The sequence below is a fragment of the Populus nigra genome, chromosome 17 (genome assembly GCF_951802175.1).
Source record: "Populus nigra chromosome 17, ddPopNigr1.1, whole genome shotgun sequence".
NCBI classification, from domain to species: Eukaryota; Viridiplantae; Streptophyta; class Magnoliopsida; order Malpighiales; family Salicaceae; genus Populus; species Populus nigra.
This window is the reverse complement of record NC_084868.1, coordinates 1,220,370-1,241,841: the sequence shown is the minus strand read 5'-3', so window position 1 is coordinate 1,241,841 and position 21,472 is coordinate 1,220,370. Positions and strand designations below refer to the sequence as shown.

General features: G+C 35.2%; 4 protein-coding genes across 9 annotated transcripts; 2 read left to right on the top strand and 2 right to left on the bottom strand.

The window, feature by feature from the left end:
* Positions 1-364: 364 nt before the first annotated feature.
* On the top strand, positions 365-1,105 carry LOC133677653 (wound-induced protein 1-like). Its single transcript, XM_062099771.1, has one exon. The coding sequence runs from the start codon at positions 466-468 to the stop codon at positions 949-951; it is 486 nt and encodes a 161-aa protein (XP_061955755.1). The 5' UTR covers positions 365-465; the 3' UTR covers positions 952-1,105.
* A 1,294-nt stretch (positions 1,106-2,399) lies between these two features.
* On the bottom strand, positions 2,400-5,608 carry LOC133676949 (uncharacterized). Of its 2 annotated transcripts, none has more exons than XM_062098767.1 (2): positions 5,287-5,608; positions 2,400-4,590 (listed from the first exon to the last, which is right to left on the bottom strand). In XM_062098767.1, exon 2 carries the CDS (start codon positions 4,369-4,371, stop codon positions 2,611-2,613), a length of 1,761 nt encoding a protein of 586 aa, XP_061954751.1. In that variant the 5' UTR covers positions 4,372-4,590; positions 5,287-5,608; the 3' UTR covers positions 2,400-2,610. The 2 variants fall into 2 exon arrangements, with proteins under 2 accessions (XP_061954751.1, XP_061954752.1); XM_062098768.1 differs by lacking the exon at positions 5,287-5,608 and adding an exon at positions 4,807-5,226.
* A 3,244-nt stretch (positions 5,609-8,852) lies between these two features.
* On the bottom strand, positions 8,853-11,380 carry LOC133677235 (alpha-soluble NSF attachment protein-like). The gene is made up of 9 exons (XM_062099146.1): positions 11,007-11,380; positions 10,874-10,923; positions 10,716-10,788; positions 10,536-10,615; positions 10,145-10,296; positions 9,796-9,955; positions 9,647-9,694; positions 9,311-9,391; positions 8,853-9,140 (listed from the first exon to the last, which is right to left on the bottom strand). Exons 1-9 carry the CDS (start codon positions 11,149-11,151, stop codon positions 9,063-9,065), a joined length of 867 nt encoding a protein of 288 aa, XP_061955130.1. The 5' UTR covers positions 11,152-11,380; the 3' UTR covers positions 8,853-9,062.
* A 200-nt stretch (positions 11,381-11,580) lies between these two features.
* On the top strand, positions 11,581-21,308 carry LOC133677234 (phosphatidylinositol N-acetylglucosaminyltransferase subunit A). 5 transcript variants are annotated; one of them, XM_062099142.1, is made up of 9 exons: positions 11,581-11,700; positions 17,318-17,444; positions 17,587-18,159; positions 19,118-19,272; positions 20,028-20,118; positions 20,270-20,386; positions 20,480-20,583; positions 20,724-20,814; positions 20,946-21,308. In XM_062099142.1, the coding sequence occupies exons 2-9, from the start codon at positions 17,328-17,330 to the stop codon at positions 21,042-21,044; spliced, it is 1,347 nt and encodes a 448-aa protein (XP_061955126.1). In that variant the 5' UTR covers positions 11,581-11,700; positions 17,318-17,327; the 3' UTR covers positions 21,045-21,308. The 5 variants fall into 5 exon arrangements, with proteins under 5 accessions (XP_061955126.1, XP_061955128.1, XP_061955129.1 ...); XM_062099144.1 differs by lacking the exon at positions 11,581-11,700 and adding an exon at positions 14,924-15,214; XM_062099145.1 differs by lacking the exon at positions 11,581-11,700 and adding an exon at positions 14,924-15,232 and having other exon boundaries at positions 17,321-17,444.
* Positions 21,309-21,472: the final 164 nt, after the last annotated feature.

Here is a 21,472-nt window from a genome sequence, read left to right as displayed (position 1 = left end):
CCTTGATCAGGAATTTGGAGCTATCTAATTCTGAGAAAAGGATTGATAAAGAAAGCAAATGGCACAAAGCTGATTACAACACTAAGGCATAAGGTGCCAAGGTGGCCACAAGGCCAGTAGTACTGGCAATGACTAGCAGACAACTCATCGTTTGTCCACAGAACGGCATTAAATTGTAATTATTGAAAATTAGCGATCATAAAATTCATTGGCATTAAATACATCTAATTCTTTTGAGCTAACATTCAACAATGGATCTCTCATGTCATAAAAAGAAGCCAATGTCCACCACTAGTTCTTAGAAATCATGGTCCTTCCCACAGTGCATAGCTCCCCAGAATTTTTCTATAAATAGGTTCCACTTAGCCACATACCACGCACCAAAACACTCAAGTTTAGTTCTAAGTTCATTAATTACCTGCCTTGCTTCTTAGTTTACTAAATTCAAATCCAGGATACAACACCATGTCTGCCAATGCCATTGAATCCCCTATGCCGGAATCCTTTTTGAAAGTAGAAATGCAAAACAAGGGCATTGTTGATGCACTGTATAAGGGATTATCAAATGGTCACATGGGGACAGTGGCCAAACTCATAGCAAGTGATCTAGAATGGTGGTTCCATGGACCTCCACGATGCCAACACATGATGAGAATACTCACCGGGGAGTCTAGCCACACCAAGTTCAAGTTCGAGCCAAGAAGCATTGAGGTCGTCGGTGATTGTGTGATTGCGGAGGGCTGGGAAGGTGCACAAGTTTACTGGGTGCATGTATGGACGTTGAAAGATGGTGTGATCACACAATTTAGAGAGTACTTCAATACATGGCTCACCGTGAAGGATATAAGCCCACATGGTTGGGAAATTAGGCATGAGAACCACACCTTGTGGCAGAGCCACCCAAGAGACCTTTTCAGCCGCTCATTGCCTGGCCTTATTCTCGGTATTTAGGGGCTAGTACTTCTGTAACAACTGTGACATTATTGCACGAAAGGGAAATAGACCTACAAGTAATAATACAAGAAAACTGAAAATCACGTGTAGTGTACCTATTAGCTTAAGCTGATCAGTTTTTTCGTCTTAATTAAAATTCTCTTCTGAAAAATATCTGAACCCGTACCATATATATTATGGAATCAAGCATGGTACCTAGTTTCTTACTGGAAGAATTTTCCAGTAAACTGGGACGTTGTTGAGCTCTTCAAAAGTTGTCTGATCATGATGTGGAAATTAAATAAGATGACCTGGTACAGTAGTACCTGGAGTGGTCCAACACCATGCAAATTAAGGAGTTAATTTCAGGCATTAGACCATGCAATGACTTGCGATATATAGGCCATTCTATATATGCTCGTCCTTTTCTGTCCAGTCATACTACAATGACACCCTACCTAGGCACAGATTTTCAGCATTAATTAACATATTCAAGCTCAATCCTGGTCATTTCTGCTTATAAAGTGGACCCTTTGTTATCCATAATTGAATCCAATCGAAGACCAGAAGATATTAATCAAGTCAATTTACCTGCATGCATGGTAAAAATTCGTTTCTGTGTTGATGTATCAATGCCAATTCCCAACTGTAGAAGGTAACCTCTAAAAGCATGTGAATGGTAGAGAGTAGTGGCCATTTATGCTCAAGGGTATAGAAGTTTAAGCTGAGGCTAACGCAGACTGGCATGAGTTGCAGAAGGTCCTTCTTATCATGAGGAGCACTGAATCCAGTTAATGTTATGTGCAGCTCGTAAAACGTCTTGCACGATCATACGAGAATCTAATGCCTAGTTCAAGATGGTATCAGGAACGTAAGACAAATTAAAGAAGAAGAAAAAACTACTCGAATTTTGTTGACGTTAAAAGATTTCAAGGAAAACAATCATAATCTTAGGAATGCTGCCATGCCAGCTACTGGTCTGTTGTTATGTAGAATTTTAGTTGATGCTACATCCGAAGAGCTCACGAAATAAGCTATAAGTTAGGTGGCTTTAGCGCAAGCCATACATGAAGCAGCCTTCCAACAGAACAACACAAATCATGCTTTGAAAATAAGTTAAGCAGAAAATAACAGCTGAAGCAACTGTATATAAGCAATCCCAAGATTCATGACTGCAGGATTTATGCAACAGATTGCGATCTTAAAATGTAAGCAGCCTTTGAGGGTCGTGATTAGTTTTTCCACCCCTGAATAGAGGATTATTCGAAAATAAATCTCTTGATCATTTAGCCAGGATATATAATTTTTTGCGAGAGAGAGGTCCTCAAATGGAAGCAAAAGAAATAATGACATCCTATATGTTTTGGAAACCAATGAACCAGCACAATTACTGCAGTTCATTGAGCTTTCAGCAGTAGGTTTCGTCAAGCACCTAAAGACAATGCCCAAAAGTTAGCAAAGAGAGCAATCAAACTGCATGCAAGATCTAAAACTTGCAGTGATGGATTTCGGTTGCTAGCTAAGAAAAAATACAACGGATTCATAGAGGTAGACACAATACAACATGTTAGGTAGCATCAATATGCTTTAAAAATGAATCTTTGGAAATTAGGCACACTGTTGCGCATAAATCTCTTGATCAAAAGCGAAAGCACATGGTTGTTCTCTGCAGAAGTGCTAAAGGTGATTATTTTCCCTCAATATATTTTGAACAGTAACTTCCCTTTGTATCAAGGCCAAAGCTGGCGGGTTCATAAAATCGTCAGTATCTTTCATGGAAAAATCCTCCTCCACCTTGGATAACTGCCTGCCAGGACTATAATGATCTCTTGACAGTCTGCTTGGACTCGGAGAGCGCTTAGCCCCAAGCCCCAACAGTCTATGACTGTAATGAAATGAAGTTGGGCTAGACATGAACTGAACTACTCCATCTTCACGGGGCAAGGAAGGGAGTGTGGGGTGGTTAATCTCATTTGTTTGTTTCCTGCAAAACTTATCCTCGACAATATCATAGAAGTCAGCTGTGCGAACTTCTTGGGCCAGGGAGCACCAACAACAAAAAAGCCACTGTGCGCAGTCTGCAATGGCTGGTTTTCCAATAAATATGTTACTTTCAGGCAAATTGAATCTCTTTCTCATTTGGATCCTCCAGAAGCCACCATAGAGTAGACCAAACAAGCAGAGCGCAATACCAGTTAATCCAAGAGCCACCCTGACAGTCTCATTGTCAATGTTGATGGCAGCCAAGTTGAAAATCCAAAATGGAGCTGTGCAGAAGAGGAGAAAAGTGGCAATGTGAACATACATATTTCCAAATCCAAGTCTTTCCATATTCCACCCAAAAACACAAAAACTGCAGAAAAGAGAAAGGTAAGCTGTGCGGATGTTGTCCCGAAAGTCAAACAACCCCCCTCTCCACTCGGGTGCATACTCAACTATTCTCTGTTCATCTCTTGATACAAATGAGAATCTTTTCTCCAGTGACATGCGGTGGTTAAGATGGCTAGCACTATTTGTGAGAGTTCGATTCTGGGCTTCCTCATCAAATTCAGAGTCATACTCCTTACCAAGGGGGCTGATGATGGAGTACAAACCTGCCATTGCTGGAGCAGCAATGGCAACAGAAAGGCAGATACCAACACCTATAGCAGGTCGTTCAGATCTGTTATATTCCAAATTAAGACTACATAAAGCATACTGAGCAAAGCAATTCAAATGGAGTAACATAACCACTACCATCATGTGAGCCCATTCATGAGGTTTATATGTGCCATTTTTGCAGTATATTTTTCTGAGTTTGGTTATGTCCTTCGACCTCCACCTACATAGAAGTACAAGGTGGTAGAATCGCTTTGGGTGTTGGTACAAACACATAAGAGTAAACAGAGCATTGAGGATTTGATTATTGACTTCAAACCATGCATCTCTCTGTGATTTCTTTGGTAGGGCAGCGTCCAACATTCCTGTCATTACAAGAAAAAGGATCGCTCCTGAGACTGCGACACAACTTATCCATAAAAAAAGCACCATGTTAAAGGGATTCTTGATCCAATTTCTGCAGATGCTCCATAAAGATTCCCAATCAATTTTCTGCGTTGTGAATCTGTTAAAATGTTCTCGATAACCTTGGCTAGTGGAAGAAGGTACAGAGCGTGAAATTTCATCTCTTTCCTCTGCCATCTGCTTGAATTTAGTCGATGGAGAAGATAAACCACCATTGGAACTAAATTTCAGCATGTTTAGCCTCCCCGGAATAGCTTTTAATGCATTTTGTTTCCCCAAGCTCAGTTTGTCATCACTCAGAAGTCCCTTGCGCGAAGTTGAAACATCAAGGGCAGCATACTTATCAGTACTAGCCTTAGGATCATTTTCAGTCTGATTTGCCGGCAGCTCTTCCTCAAATTCTGCCAGGCCTCCTCCACTGCTATTTAAAACCATTTTACCAGAAAGCTAGACTCTTCTTGAATTTCTCAGGATCTGATATCTTTGAATCCACAAGCCTACAAATGGATGTTGTTTACACCACTATGCCAAACGCCACAGACCAGAATGCTAAACCAGGCTAAACCTCATCATCTTCACAATTTTCATCACAAAAGAAATTCAAAACCCATATCATGTTGGCGCTGCAAGAGTACCATCAAAACCTATTCAAAACTACACAACAAAGGGCCAATCAGATTCCAAACCAGGTCAATAACAATAAATATCTTGTCTAATATCACAGTAATACTATATCACCTCTACTCAAGAAGCAGAATTATAACCTTCTAATCAAATCAAAAGAAAATGAAAGCCTTAAGAGACTATAGGTTGTCCAAAAATTTCAGCTTCTAAAATCACTACAATGACACATTGAGTTGAATTGCTTACCAATAAAGAACTCACTGAACAAATGAACACAGGGAGCTTATTTTTAACATCAGTGATTACAAAACAAGACTTTTCTAATCCAATACCTGTAATCATTATCAAAACCCATGGAGAGAGAGTTAACTGATTTAGCAATAAGTTTCTATGTTAGTTTCAAAACACCCTAAAAGCCATAAACTTGAACAGTCATCATATTATGAATTTCTTTCAAATCCCACCAAAAAGCTAGAACCCATAAGCTTTCTCATGACAACTAATAATGTGAAAGAAAACAACACACGAACACTAAAATTAGTGACTAATCATCAAACACATTAAAACAAGTCCCTGACAAACACAAAAATTGAAGTCCAAAAAACTTTAAAGACAATTCAGTGTGATAAGAAACGTTTAAGGACAAACCCAGAAAGGAAACTAAAGAATGAAATGATTTTATAGAAAAAAAAAAAAAAACATAGCAATGCTAAAGCTAAACAGTACCTGAAGGTTGCTCATGGAAGGTGATCCTCCCAAGTGTTTCCTTGCTGCCCAAACATTAACGAAAAAGAAGGGCCAAAGAAAGAAAAAAGAAAACGACCAAAGCTTTACCAAGTCTGGCCTGACAACAATCCCAAGAACACAACAGTGCAAGGGTCTAGCAGATGTCAGAATATAAGTAACATTATTATTTTGCTGTCTTTGTTCTTTTTCTTCTCTTTCAAAATTTAGGTTGTCAGCAACTCATGAAGATTCAAAAATTTACAGCCCAATTCCGTATTGCTTTTCTTTTTGAAAGTGGTCAAAAGGTTGGAGGTGACATAAAGGTTGCTGCCCTCAAATGCTTCTCTGTTTTTGTATGTGTGCATTTAGGGAGAAGTAAATATTCTTTAGTCCCCAAACTATTCTGTGATTCTCAACTAGGTCATCAACAAAACAAACTTTTTGTCTCCTATCATACATTATCAAATAACCCACATTATTCAGGTATATGATGACAAAAGTATAATTTTTAAGTTAAATAGGTCCCTCTTGTTTATGATTGTAAAGGAAATTTTTTTTTAAGAGAAGAGTTGAGTTAATTGGGAATAATAGTTATGTACAAAATAAATTTTCAAAAATAAAATTGTGTTTAAACTGTATTATTTTGTAAATATTTTTTAAATTATGTTATTTTTCCAGAACTTTTAACAAATTATCATTTTTTAAAAAAATTCTTATTATGAAGTCTCATGGTAAAACCCAAATAAAAAATAAAAAATGATTGGGATTTAATATTAATAAATAATAGGATATATTTAATTTTTATATTCATATTTTGAAGTTGATATTGAAAAATTTTTAAATTTCTCGAGCTTAAAACATAGGTCAAGACATATTATTTGAGGGTTAGCCTCAGGTGATGCGTCCAAGCTCACAAAAAGGTGCTGGAGTTGCCCAACACCCGGGCTCGGGTCGCAGCCTGAGCTCAACTCTCTTTCCAGACTTAAATGTTTTACCCGAGCTCTTAAAAAGTATTTGGAAAGGTGCTAAAAAATTTTGAGCGCTCGTAACCATTATAGACTTGGTGTGAAAATAAAAGAAATCTTGATCCAGTCAAATTAAAATAAGAAAACTTATTATGTTACGTGAATCATTAGACCAAGAAAAATCTACATATTTTTTCAGCAAAAATATCGTGCTGTATTCAAAATTACATCGTTGAATGATCATGTATGGACTTTAGACCGATCTGATGCTGAAATTTCTTATAGGGACTTACAGACGAGGTTCCGTTTTTTGGGCTGAGAAAATTTTTCAAGTTGAACTCATGGTTGCTTATGGGCTCGTGTCTGTGGAACCCAGCTTAGGCTTAGGTTCTCAAGCCTCACTGGTTACTGTAGCCCCCCTTGGTAAACAAAGAAGGTCGATCCATCTGTCGTTAGAACTTAGAAGGCTGCTGCCATTGACAGTCGCAACTCTCCAATTTTGGTTCTGCTGGCGTTGGCTGAGTGAGGATCGTCATTCTCTACGTTAAGACAAGAGCTGTTTTTGGAGAAAGTCAAATACTTGCATTATAGTGCCTCAGGCCCCTCAAAAGAATAATTTTCCCAAACCAGCAAAAGCACAATTGCTTGAATTAACCTCTGTCTAGAGTTTAGAGGGCACCAGTCGTCATCAAATCCTGAACTTAGAGCTGCATGTAATGACATGTGAGCAGGAGCTAGGTGATCTGATCGATGATGTTGCCTGTCTTTGAGAAAACAAACTGTGAGCAGCCACAAACCTAACAGCTATACTCACAAGAGGAGATTTACAGAGATGATGGGGAAAATGTCCAGAGATGTTTTTCAAGCAAGAAATGCCACAGTTGTAAGCTTTATCTATCCAGTTACATGCCACAGCTTAAAGATAAAGATGCTTATCGCTATAATTCAGTAATGCGAGAGGATGAAATGCAAGTGACTCTTTTCTTCTTGGATGCAGGAAATACAAGTGACATGTTTTTTAGGCAAGAAACATGGGTGACAATTTAAAGGGAATAATGATATTGGTGTAATAGCCCACCTGTTTCTTCTTCTTTTCTTTTTTGTTTACGATAATATTTTGGGATGCATTTAACTAAAAAGATGGTGGAGGGGAGAATAAAATTAATTTCTTAATTGTACAGGTAAAAAACACCACCACAAATTGTATATCAATATAGTTCTCAGACCAGATTTAAATTACTAGATTGAGGTTCAACCTGCAAATTATCAAATCATTGGGTCAACGTGATTTATTATTTTCTATTCAGAATAAAATTGTTTCAGTTTTTTTTTTAAAAAAAAATTTCTTGATTTTGACCTAGCTGAGTTTGGAAAATCAACTAAGTTATGGATCATCTTCCCGAGTTGTCTAGGGTTGTTAAATCCATGTTAAAAACAACTCAAATTAAAATCCGACTAAGGTCAAGTTTCAAATCATGGATTTGCCTATTCATTCTGCCGATTTGACCGGGTTTAATAGTTATGCATGCACTTCTGCTATACCTTTTGTGTAGGAAGAAGCATCTTCTCCCCTCGAAATTGAAACTCTACCTGCACCAACAATGCCTTGAAATTGAAACTCCACCTGCACCAACAATGACATATTACAAGAACACAGTCCTTCGTTAGGTTACTCTAATTTATAGCTTAGTTTTCTAAATCTTGTAAAACACTACTATACAGGAGCATTTTTGGAAGAATTTAAGATGACATCAAACTATTATTTGTCGGTAAACAAAAAATTAAATGTATTCAAGGGGTTTTTTCTGGAAAGTATTAATAAACTAGATCCATGATTCGAGTTGTAAACTCGAACACTCAAGGACAGGTCAAGAAATCTGTTGAACAGGCGGATTCGCATCTCTTACAGCCAACACAGTCTTCTGTTCTTGGAGCAGAAGCAATTTGCTTAGCTTTACACCCGTCCCAAGGAATCATTTCTAATACATCCGTGGGGCAGGCCTGGAAAGCAATCTTCAAATTTAAGCACAAACACTTAGAGTATAGGCCATTAAAAAAAAACACTCGCCATAATTCACAATAATCTCATAAAAGAGTGATGAAAGTCACAAAACCTTGAAGCAGTTTGGAATAAACCATTATTGCAAGCAAAATAGAGCAAAAGAAAGAACTCACGAGCTTACACTACCACGAAACATAACAAGGGTAAATAATCTAGTGACAATTTGCCTTTTTTACGAGAACCGGGAACATCATAAGCAACTGTAACTCCAATAATTGATCTTGCTCGAGCTGGTTTTTCATGCAAACATACGAGGACACGTTTGAGATCCCCAGGCCGGACCATATAACTATGGGTGCTTGCCATGCTACTTAAACTAACACAAGGAAGGGTCTTACCACAACTTTCCCAGAGTTAAGGTCCAATTGACTGCTCGTGAACCACTTGATAATTCAGATTCTAGTCAAGATTTTAAGAGAGATTTTTAAGTAAAATTCATGAAAAATTATAGCGTGTTAATTAACCAAACATATACTCGACCTGATGCTTATGCCCTTCTACTTGATGAGGATTAAAGAATGAGGTAATTTACACATGAATTGAATAAGGTATCAAGACAAACCTTCATTAATATCTATCAATTTTTCACACAAAATGCAAGCTTATTTATTCCAGTATAATTGCAAAGCAATGGACCTGAAAAAAAAAATACATATAAATATGTACGCTATAGCTAGTGCTATGCTCTTAATATATACAGCTCTGAGAGCAATATTTTGAATTATGGAAAAGAAGAATCACTGGAATTTTCAGGTCAAATCATCCTCTAGTTCTTTGGACTTCAGGGCATTCTTGACTTTCAACAGAAGTGTGACCTTCCAAGAATCCTACATAACATAACATTCCAGGTCAGTGCTAACTCTGTAATGTTTACAAAATGTAATGTTGAGATCAGTGCAGTCTTTGCCAAATTATGGTTGCAACTGATTCAGTAAACTTCAGATTCCAAAAGAAAGAAACTGCAAGAATTAAACTTCAACGCCAAAAAAAGATGTACCAGCTTGGAAATGCTATCAAATTCCTTGATAATGGAAGTGAGCTTCGGAACATCCTCCTCATCAATGGCAGTAGCTAAATCCTGAAAAGTTATAATAAAAACCAATGAGCATGATGAAAGCACTTGCAAAATGACACATCAAGGTCACCATTTCACCAGCAACCTATTGCCTAATCTTCATTCCATTCAACCAATTTCTATACCATATTAGCAGTATGCTATTACGTCTATGAACTCAAAATGCTGAAAAAATAAACTTAATACCGCACAAAGTAACTCAATTACATATAATGCATGAAAAATAGCAAGCCTGATAATTGAGAAGCATCCACTTACGGATAAAAATTTGTATTCCCGAGTTCTAGAAAATGTTGGATCCAAATTCTGCACAGCCAATTGATATTTTATTTATTCAGAAAAGTAAAAAACATGTTGATACAGATACACATGCAAAATTAGATATCCATTGTCTATAGCAACTGAACCTCATATTGCTCCAGTGCATTGGTTATGGCAACAACATCGCCTCTGCAGAGTTGGCAAATCCCAGCATTGAGAAGATGTCCTCGTACTCCATATTTTAACAAGTTATTGTTGAGCGACTGTCGTGCTACATCTTCATATATCTGAATTGCTTTCTGATATCTGAAGAACAAAGTGAAACAGAATTAATTCCTCCACAAGATAGAAATCATGCCGTCCCCACTATCAACAAGATTGTGATTAAAGAACAGAAAACAAAGTAAAACTAACTAAAGACTCCGAACTGCAGGAGTGTAATGGTATATTATCAAGAAAATTTAATAGCTTTATTATTTAACTGAATTCACTTACTGTTCAAGTTGAGCAGAAATTTCTGCAACTTTCAGCTTGCACTTGTTAGCAAGGGAGTTTGATTCTTGAAATTCAAAATAATCCGCAGCCTTTTCAAAGTACATAATAGCCTTGTCACTGTTTTGCTCGAGCTCATACAACTCACCAATTTCCTGAATCAGGAAAAAAAAATGTCTAAAGATATCAGTTATCCATATCAACTGCATAACTTACACTTTAATGCTATCTAGACACTACAAATACATGTCGGATGCATATGGGCAACAATAATTTTTTAATCGTCAAGATTAATACCGAAATCCCTAAATTATCAAAATAAATTAGCCCATAATCACTAAATAAACAAGGAAAATGACTCCTAAAAATTATTCATTTCTACAAATCATAGTACCTTGCAATACTTTGCAGCATTGCTATACCTTCCCATATCAACATAAATATCCACTGCTTGCAAATAGCACGAGATAGCCCCTATAAGAACAACAACAGCATAAATTATTGACTTATTAAATTACAAAATAATGGGATTTTAATGTCATAATCAATTAAAAAATCAAATCTTAACAAACACCTTTAGTTGATGTTTTCTTGTAGCAGCTTGCAGCATCTACATAAGCAGTAGCAGCTTCATGCCTGCTATCCAACTGTAAAAGCAATTACTAACCTGATTATCATCACAAACACTAATTACAATTAAGGAACAGTGATTAAATTACATCATAATCATACCTTTAAATGACAATTAGCCAACTTGATGAAAACAGACCCAGCTTTATCCCCTGTAAAAAATAAAATAAAAACTATTATTATAAAATGGATTAAAAAGGAAATAAAAAGAAGAGGAAGGAAGTGGGATTTATACAAGATTTGGCGAGTTTAAATTGATTGGCGGATTGGGTAAGCAAATCAGCAGCATCTTCGTATTTAGAGCCCAGTAAACCCCAGCCGTTGATTTTCTTATCTGCTTTTTTCTCGAATTCTTCTCCTCTTCTAATGTGATCCCCCATTTCCTTGATCTTTGGTTTAGCAGTTTTCTATCTCTGCTTTTAATTTTCTCCTTTTCCCTTCTCTTTGTGTTGAGAAAGGAAAACAGCGAGAGGATGATGGATGGTTTGGTTGGTGAAATAGCGCGTGAAGGATTAGTCAATCTTGCTTCAAACTTCACAATGAAGGCGATGCCTTCTGTTTCGAGGTATGACTTACCCCTCAAGTATCGAGGTCCTGTTAAAATAAGTTCCGTAATATCAATTTGTTGACTGTATCTTTAAGCCATAATTATTAAACCCGGACCGGTCGGGCGGGTCGACCCGTTCCGCTGGACCGATCCGGGTTAGATGATATACCGGAAAATTAAAAACACCGGCCACGACCCGGGCGAGACCCGGCGAGACCCGGCACACACACACACACACACACATATATAAACTTTGCTAAAGAACAATGTATTCTGCCCTAATTTCAGTCGAGTAGAAGAAGAAAGCCAAAGCCGTTCAGTGGTGAATCGGTAGATCAGAGTTCTTCTACAAGCGGAGAATTAACGGAATTTTCAAGCCAAGGTAAGAACCATGTATTCTTTTAATTTTAAATGCTGTCTAGTTCAGGTCATTTAAATCTTTCTTGCCTTTTCTGATCGCTTTGAAGCTTTAGCTCTCGATTCGCTCGCCATAACAAGCTGAACGTCATGGTCGGACACACACACCCTTACCTTAAGGAAAGGCACGGTTAGCCGGTCAAGAGACAAGACTTTATTAGAAAAATGACCCTCACAGACTCTTGTTTAAGAGTGTATTTGATATTGTAGTAACTGTTATAATTATAATTTTAAAAAAATTATTTTATAAAAAATATTTTTAGTTGAGATTAGTTTGAAAAAATAGATGTTTGGTTAAAACTATAGTTGAAATTGAGGTTAAAAAAAAAGTAGTTTAATGTATTTGGTTAAAAATGTTTTTGAAATTGAGGTTATAAAATAATTTTAAAAAATATATATTAATATTGATGGTTTTAAATTTAAATATTGTAGAATTAATTACTCCTATTATATCATGAAATAAATAATACTTTATATAAAGTGTTTTTTTATTATTCCATTAAACTATTTATAATTTTATCATGTATAAATTTCATCCGACAAGAACTACAGTTTTCATTACTTGCAACAAATTCATAAATATAATGTGGTGGTTGACGCGCACCAACATATTCGGTAGTTTTTTATTGTTCCATTAAAAAAATAAAAAATTATAAAAAATAATTAATTAAAAAAACATACAATTCTAAATATCACAAAAACCTATTCACAATTACCATCTAATTTCAAAACATAAATCTAAGTGTTAGGTCCACACATATAATCCAAAATCGATTATTTTATATATATATATATATATATATATATATATAATAAAACTAATTAATTATTAATATCTTTTTATTTTAGAAATTATTTATTTATTCTCTATGTATTTTCTTGGAAATGAATTAAAAATTAAAAAATATTTTTTTTATAAATAATACACAAAATAAATTATTTTTTTAAATAAATTTTATATGAAAAATATATCTCTTTTCTAAGGCTATCATAATTTTTTCTAAAATAGTAATAAGATATTGTCATTATCATACTTATTTAATATAAAAATACCATAAGAAAACAATGACATCAACTAATTTGAATCTCTGCATTCAAAAGCTTCTCTTTTTTTTATTCTCATTCTCTACTTTCCACGTTTTCTAAGCAGTCACGGTAAAAGCAAGACATGAGCGTGTTTGACAGTGTGATTGTGAATATTTTTCAAATAATTTTTCGTGCTAAAATACATGCTAATGATGTTTTTTCATTTTTTAAAAATTATTTTTAACATTAGCACATCAAAATGATCTAAAATATACAAACCATATTAAATTTTAATAATAATAAAAATTTTAAATTTTTTAAGAACACCGCCACCGCTGCGTTCCCAAACATATCAGTATTGCTTTAGACATTCCTGTGTTTGGAACACTTATTTATGTGGAATCCATGCATCAAAAAGACACAGCTAAACATGAACGCAACAGAGTCTCAGTGAACAAACACTCACTTAATCTAAAGCTAAATAATAAACTTTTACGCTGCCCAGTAGATAGGAAAACTGTGAATTAATGGAACAACTTAGTTTGTTGTGCGTCTACTCATTCAAAGCAATATACCCTGAGAATCAATAATCAGACTGTGTAGAATCAGACTGCGTTCAAGTTCCTATACCTGTCGCTTTAGTTGATCTCGAGTTACTTCTGCTGCAAAGGCATGCATTTGTCTTCTGCTGCAAAGGCATGCAAAAAGATGAACTTGATCAAACTGTCCTCAATTTTCAATGCCATTTGTGAAGTCAATTTAAATTGGTCTGTTAATCTCCAAACTTAGCGCGTGAAACACCGATTTGTTGTGAGGTTTTAATGTTCTGATTGATTCTATAAAATCACAGTAATTCAATGTTCTGGGAATAAAATGATTGATAGTGATTTGTGTTTTGGTTATGATGAAACAGCAGTAATGTGTAGATATATTCAAATTTTGTTATGTCTGTTATTGCCTTAGATTATAAGAATTGATTTGTGAATTAAATAGTATTAAGGACTTAAATTCTTAATCATTACGTTCGTAGCTGTCTTCAGAGAATACAGCCAAAGCTCCTTGAAGAACAGATGGTTTTTTAGCCGGGTCGATCCACAAGACCCGTAACTTGGTGATTTTATCGGGTCAATTACCGGGTCGGGTTTTATAACTATGCTTTAAGCTATTATTTTTTATAGTTTTTATATTTAATTTGAGATCAATTCGGAAAAAAATTGAATTATTGAATTATCTTATCAATGAACAAATCAATTATTTTTATTAAAATATAATTATTTTTATTAATCTGAATAAATTAAATGAGGTTAATGATAATACTAAATATATTAGGCTGAATTAATATTCTATCTTGATTTTAAAATTTATCATGACTAGTTGATTCACTGTACAAGTTTAAATTAAGCTGGATTTCAATAAAAATAAAAATAGAATTGAATTAGTGACACATAAAAAAACTCATGTTAATCCATGATCCATCATCACCTAAAAAAAACCTGGTCAAAATTAAATAATTTTTTTAAAAATAATATTTTTTTACTAGTCAAAATTAGTAAAAAGTCTTAGTTAATCCATATAACCACGTGACCCGTGACTAGAGACGAGTCTCTAGTTAATTTTCGAGTTGGATTTAAAAACTATATCTTATTTGATTTAGTTAGAAACGTAGTTTAAGTTAAGCTTTATATCCAAGTTTTTTGGTCAATTTATCAAGTTAGACTAATTAGTGTAGGTTTGTTATTTTTTAAATAAATTAAGTAACGTTGCTAGATTAATTAAATTTTCAAGACGAATTATGTCATTAATTAAAATGCTTTTTGTGATATTGTTTTGCAAAGCCTGAATATACAGCAGTAATTGGTTCAAAATTTGATCATTAATCATGAATGTTCAACCTATCTATTAATTCAAAATTTAATCATAGTCTTAACCACTAAGTTTATATAAAAAGTACTTGAATTTGACAAAAAATAATAATTTATAACATAATATATTACGGGTGATAAATGAGAAAACCAAGGAAATTAACCAAGGAAAAAAAAACTGATTAAAAAAATTAAAAGAATTTTGGTTGGGTTTCGGTTCTAGGGATCTGAAACCGAGTGAACCGGACTGCTTGAACAAAAAAACAAACCCAGTATAAATTATAAAAGGCAAAATCTCCCACAGCCCACCGTCCCTCTCCGTCTCTGTTCTCTGTTCTTTCAGTCTCGTGTGCAGCTAGCCAGCCACCGTAAATGCAGTCCACTGAAACCCTAAACGCAGCCACCCTCCCTCCCTTAACAGACACAATAACCCTAAAACAGTGACCTCTCTTCTCTCTTCTCACTGCCCCTCTTATCCTCTCCAGTCTCCAGCACCTCCCCAATTGCAGTTGCAGGCTTGCAGCCTCTCGCTTCACTTGCGTGCAGCCACCGTCCCTAACCGTCAACAGCAGTGCAGCCTCTCTCTTATCTGTATGTTTCTTCTGTAAGGTTGGTTAGTTTCATTAACTCATGGTACATCATGCATCTATTGTTAGCTATTAATTAGCTTTATAATTCATTTAGATGACTAATCAAAGCCCTTAAAAAGATATATATATATATATATATATATATATATATATATATATATATATATATATATAATCAATTCCCAATTGCGTATACTTTCATTGTTCAAGAATCATTGAATCTGCCATGTTAAACAAAACATTTCTGCATAAGAAATTTAGCAGTTGGAGTAGGTTATTTAGCACAGCTAACTAGTTGATATATTATGATGTTGATGCTGACTTGCCCTCAAATCATTGTAATAGCTAAATTAATAGCTCATCTTGATGAATGGTTCTGGTCTTACATTGAATCTGATTTCTTTATTATGTTTTCAGTAGCCAGCAAAATGTTGTTGTTGCTGTTGTTGCTATGCGATTTTCCTATAAGATGTTTACGAAAAAGATCATTGCCTTTCAATCTTTTGTGCTGCTGAGCTTCACTGGTCTTTTGAGTATGTGAAGATCGTTGTCCTCTTGGGCATTTTTTTTTGTGTGTCGGTGTGTGTGAATTATCAGTTATGGGAATTTTCACATTCTTAGGCAAGGAATTCCATCCGAGCTAGGTAGCTGATTTTTTTTAAGAAAAAAAAAGGGAAATTTAATGGATTAATTATAGAGTTGGATGCACAAACTTGTGTGGAAAGTAATTGATGATAGCATGCAGTTCAGGGAACTGTTATACTCATATATAGTTTACAAGAAAGCTTTTGAGCTAGGATATGCTGTTATGCTGTAGTTTCATAGTTTGTAAGAAAAGTCTGAAAAAAAGCAGTGCACATTTCATATGCTTCTATGCTGATTTATTCAAGCAAGGTTTGATTGAATTGATCATAAATCATTGACATATTGGAATTTGAATATCTGAAATGTGCATCCTTTTTCTTTGGATAATTATGTATGCAATATGATTTGATGGTGCCAGTCAGAACTCCATTCTGTTTTTTATTGTGGTAGTTGGTTCTAGATAATTCTTTCATCAAACTAGACAATAGAGTTGGATGGAAGCTTTTGTTTCCATCCTTTTAGGCAGAGAAATTTTCCAGATTTCATTTATTTTTCCTACATCCTGTTATCAATTTGGATGAATTGGATCACTTGTGTATATCTCAGGGTTTTGCCTAAGCTACCAAGTCAGTTTTATAGTCTATTTGGGAAGCTCATAGAAAAAGGGAATGGAAGATATGCTGAAGTAAAAATCTGTAGAATTATTTATGGGCTTGAAAAGCCCTTGGTAAAAACAACTCAGGGCCATTGCAAAAAAAGTCCAAAAGAAACTTTTAAAAGCCCAAAAAATTGTATAAATAACTCAAGCCCATTGTAAAAAGGCTTAAGAGAAGCCTTGAAAAGCCAGACCCAATAAAAAAGCCCAATTAAAGTGTAATAGATTTTACTAAATTGAAAAAAAAAACCGAACTAAATCGAAACTGGTTGGTTTAAACTGGTTTTTGGTTAGATTCCAAACCTTGAATAATTTTGGTTTGGTTGTTTTCTTAGTCCAAAACTGAATTGAAATGAAAATGATCACCCCTACAGTATATCAAATTTATAGTCCAACTTAATTTTTCTATAACCCGGATAGTCTTGGATGACATATGCCATTAACCTGATATTGGTATGTACAAACAAATATAACCCTAAACAAAACCTATTATTACTTGCCCCCTCACTATTTCTGCAACTCTTCTCTCTTCCCTTGTAATAAAAATCCCCTCACTCTAATACCCACAAATCTCCTCTTATCAACAACCCACAAAATGGCCATAAGGACACCTATTTTTCACTTTTTTTGCTTAATACCACCTCGTCCTTATGCCATTTCTCAACCACTACTACATCTGATTATCACCATAGCTACCTGACCACTATTCTGTCCCAATACAATACACAAGCTCATCAATCTTTCTTGATCCCACTTGAAGACCAACAATACAATACACGATTTTCTTTTTTGCTATTGTTAGTTCTGAATACTTTTCTCATGAATAAATATTGTAATCTGATAAATAGAATTTGATATTTACAGCAGGTGATTGATGGCTGATCAGAAGCACAGAATCCTGATGGTTTCAGATTTTTTCTTTCCCAATTTTGGTGGTGTCGAGAGCCATATTTATTATCTATCTCAATGCCTGCTAAAGCTTGGTCACAAGGTAGGTTTACTTGTAAGCTGTTAAAATCATCATCACCTGTGCTTTTCTTGAAAATGTGGTTGCCCGCTTGAGAATGTCATCTGATTGGTGGTAGATGTGGTTGATTGTGTAAGCTATTTGTTTATATTACATGATTTTTCAGGTGGTTGTTATGACTCATGCGTATGGTAATCGCTCTGGGGTGAGATACATGACTGGTGGCCTTAAAGTTTACTATGTACCATGGAGACCATTTCTTATGCAGAACACCTTGCCAACTGTTTACGGGACACTTCCAATTGTAAGGACTATCCTTGTTCGAGAAAAAATATCATTGGTGCATGGACATCAAGCCTTCTCAACTCTTTGTCATGAAGCGTTGATGCATGCACGCACCATGGGTTACAAAGTTGTATTTACTGATCATTCACTCTATGGTTTTGCTGATATCGGAAGCATTCACATGAACAAGGTTTTGCAATTCACTTTAGCAGACGTGAGCCAGGCCATTTGTGTTTCTCATACAAGCAAGGAAAACACAGTGTTACGGTCAGGTCTACCACCAGAAAAGGTTTTCATGATACCAAATGCTGTGGACACTGCTATGTTCAAGCCAGCCCCAGAGCGACTTGGCAATGATGAAATTATTATTGTTGTGATAAGCAGATTGGTTTATCGAAAGGGCGCAGACTTGCTTGTTGAAGTCATTCCAGAAATTTGCCGTTTGTATCCTAAAGTGAGCTTAGTCCATAATTCATGGATTTACTTGTTTTTATGCTCCTATGCATATGCAGCACTTGAATTACTTTATCAGATGGATAGTCATATACAGATGTTGCAAACCACCATAAGTAGGCATCGTTTTATGGGATTTCCTCCACTGTTTAAATTCTTTTTCCAGCATCCACTCCCCCAAATGTGATTACTCGTGTCAGAGTGGCTTTTTATGTATGGGCCAAAGAGAAGTAAGAACATGAAAGTGATACTGGTGAATGAGTTTTCTTGATGAAATTCTTTTACCAGGTATTATACATGTCCCCTTTCATTATATTGAATTTGAAAGGTTGAGATAACTCTTTTGCAGCCTTTTCAAGTTCCCCTTAAGTGAATTGGTACATGACCTCTTGAATGAACACATTTACATGCAAATGCTCTCCTGCCATTTCTTGAAATTCCAGCATGAAGATTATGATCATGAAAGTTTTTATCTTCTTTCATGAAATTTTGTGAATGAATGTATTTACTTGAAAATGCTCTCCTGCCATTTCTTGAAATTCGAACATGAATACTAGGATCATGAAATTTTTTATTTCCTTTCATATACTTTTGACCCTTTGTTTCAATTTGATAGAATCATCAATGAGTGCATTACCACATCCTAATTTTGGCATCTTGCTTTTGCTTTCCATTAATATGTCAAACTTGCACGTGGTATCAGGCTTCACAATACAAATTTCTATCCTATCCTTCTTTTGGCTGGTTGATATTCATTATGGGACTGCATTACTAGGATGGGGCTCTGTGAAGCTTGTATTCAACTAAATCTTTGGCCAACTTTTATTTTTTGAGAAATAATCTTGGACTCTTCATATTCACAGAGCATCAGTGGGTAATAGGATCTGTATTTAGGCAATCAGAATTTTACTTATCTCAATTGCTTCTAGTCAAGTCATTTGGAATATGCATGTATTAAGGTCAGGTTCATTGTTGGAGGAGATGGACCTAAACGGGTAAGGCTGGAAGAGATGAGGGAAAAACACTCTCTTCAAGATCGAGTTGAAATGCTGGGTTCTGTACCACATGCTCATGTACGCTCTGTCTTGATTTCTGGCCATATATTTCTAAACAGGTCAGAGGTTCTCTGGATTCTAATATTAGACCATTCTTGTCATTATTTTAATATAGTAGCTCGACAATCTTCCTTTGGCATGGATGTATTAACCCTGAAGTGGAAATACAAATAGTAACAGAGCATTTGGTGGAGGTCTGCTATATATATCTGTTAGTAACATTATTGCAATTAATCATTGCAAGTAGATTTATCACTGTTTGCTTGGAAAGAGGTGAAAAACCTTCTATTTTTAGCTGTTCTAGATGGATTGTTAGAGATGTTGACTTAAGACTGATCTTCTACCTAGACAGGAGCCCTTCTTTTGCAAAAATTTTCCCTTTGCCTGTTGTTACCGTTTCCTCCTGGCCTTTACATTAAATTGATTTTCACCAATTAATCAAAGGCTTATTCAACAAGAGTCAGAGTTACCACTTCTGTAAATTTGATGAACGGGCACATTTCAATTTGATATGGTTTATGAGCAAGAGGTGCATGCCTAGTTTTCGGAGGCGATTCTTTTATATATGCTGTAAGTAGTTCCATATTTTGTCAAGAAACTTTGCTTTCACAAAAATCAATTATAAATAATGACACAAAACCTGGCAAAAGGATCTAAAAACTATCATAAAGCTTAAGAAAGACTCTGTAAAGGTTGGCAGCCAAAAAATGAGCTCCTGAACACCCGAAAAGATCAGATTGTATTTTGGACATTGCTTCAGGATAAATTTATGTTTTTGTTGGATTTTGTCTAATTTTTTTAACTCTTTGGGCAGTTCTTTGACAGAGGCGTTCTGCATAGCCATATTAGAGGCTGCTAGTTGTGGGTTATTAACAGTCAGCACACGCGTAGGAGGTGTACCTGAGGCATGTATCATGAGAGGTTTCTTCTCTGTCTAGTTAAAATGATATCATATGCTTCTCATCTTATGTGAGCCTTGCTAGAGACGTTGCAGAATTGAAATTCTAGAAATCCCAAATCATACAGAGCTAATTTGTTACTTCTTTTGATGTTTAGGTTCTACCAGAGGACATGATTGTACTTGCAGAACCTGATCCTAGTGATATGGTAAGAGCAACCGGAAAGGCGATATCTCTACTTCCGAATATTGACCCACAACAGATGCATAATCGCGTGAGTGAGCCATTCATGATAACGTTGGTCTTCCTGAGAATTTCATAATAACTATTCACAATGGCTGAATCTTTGTGCTGCAATTGATGCTAGATGAAGAAACTCTATGATTGGCATGATGTTGCAAAACGAACAGAGATTGTTTATGACCGTGCTTTGAAATGTCCCGACCAAAATTTGTTAGAACGACTCTCACGGTATGCAACTGAGATTTTGTCTAATGAGATTAAATAACTGTTTGTAAATCAATGCAATTTAATGTGAAGTTGTAGTGACTGATAACCCGGTAAATAGAGTTGATTGGTGTTTTCTGGTGGCTACACTACTTGTTTATTAGGTACCTCTCTTGTGGTAGTTGGGCAGGCAAGATTTTCTGCTTCGTTATGATAATTGATTTCTTGCTATGGCGTCTGCTACAACTATGGCAGGTACTACCTGTTCCTACATATATAGAGTCACGACCTTATAGACTAATTCAATTCTCCACATGATATTTGACCTTTTATTCTTTTGTTCACCCCTCTTTTTTTTTTTTTGTTTTTTTGTTTTTTTTCTTCAGCCAACAGAGGAGATTGAGGAGGTGCCTGAATTTACTTTACCCCGTCACCAAGATGAGGAAATAATCTCAAATTTCAACCAGGAACAAAATTTGGGGTGACATTGTAGGTTTAAAGTCCTCTTGGCTCATTGAGATGACCATTGGTTTTGGGTTCCATAGCAGAGGATCCCTCGTCCTTCCATATAATTTCTTTCATCCCTGCGTGTGAGATGCATTTTGATATCAGATCACTTTGTTTCATAAATTGATTTAGCTAGTTATTAATTAAATCTTATAAATTTGTTTGCATGTAAGTTGTTCTATTTCCAATTAATTGTAATGTATGCTGAAGAAAATAGAGGTAACTACTAATTTTTCTTTGAACTCGGCATCAAGAGAGCCAAAATTTGCAGGAATGATCAAATTAGAGAGAATGTAAGACTTTTATCAGCTATTTTTTATTTGAAAATATATTAAAATAATATATTTTTTATTATTTTTAAAAAAATTATTTTTAACATGGTAAAATGATATAAAAATATAAAAAA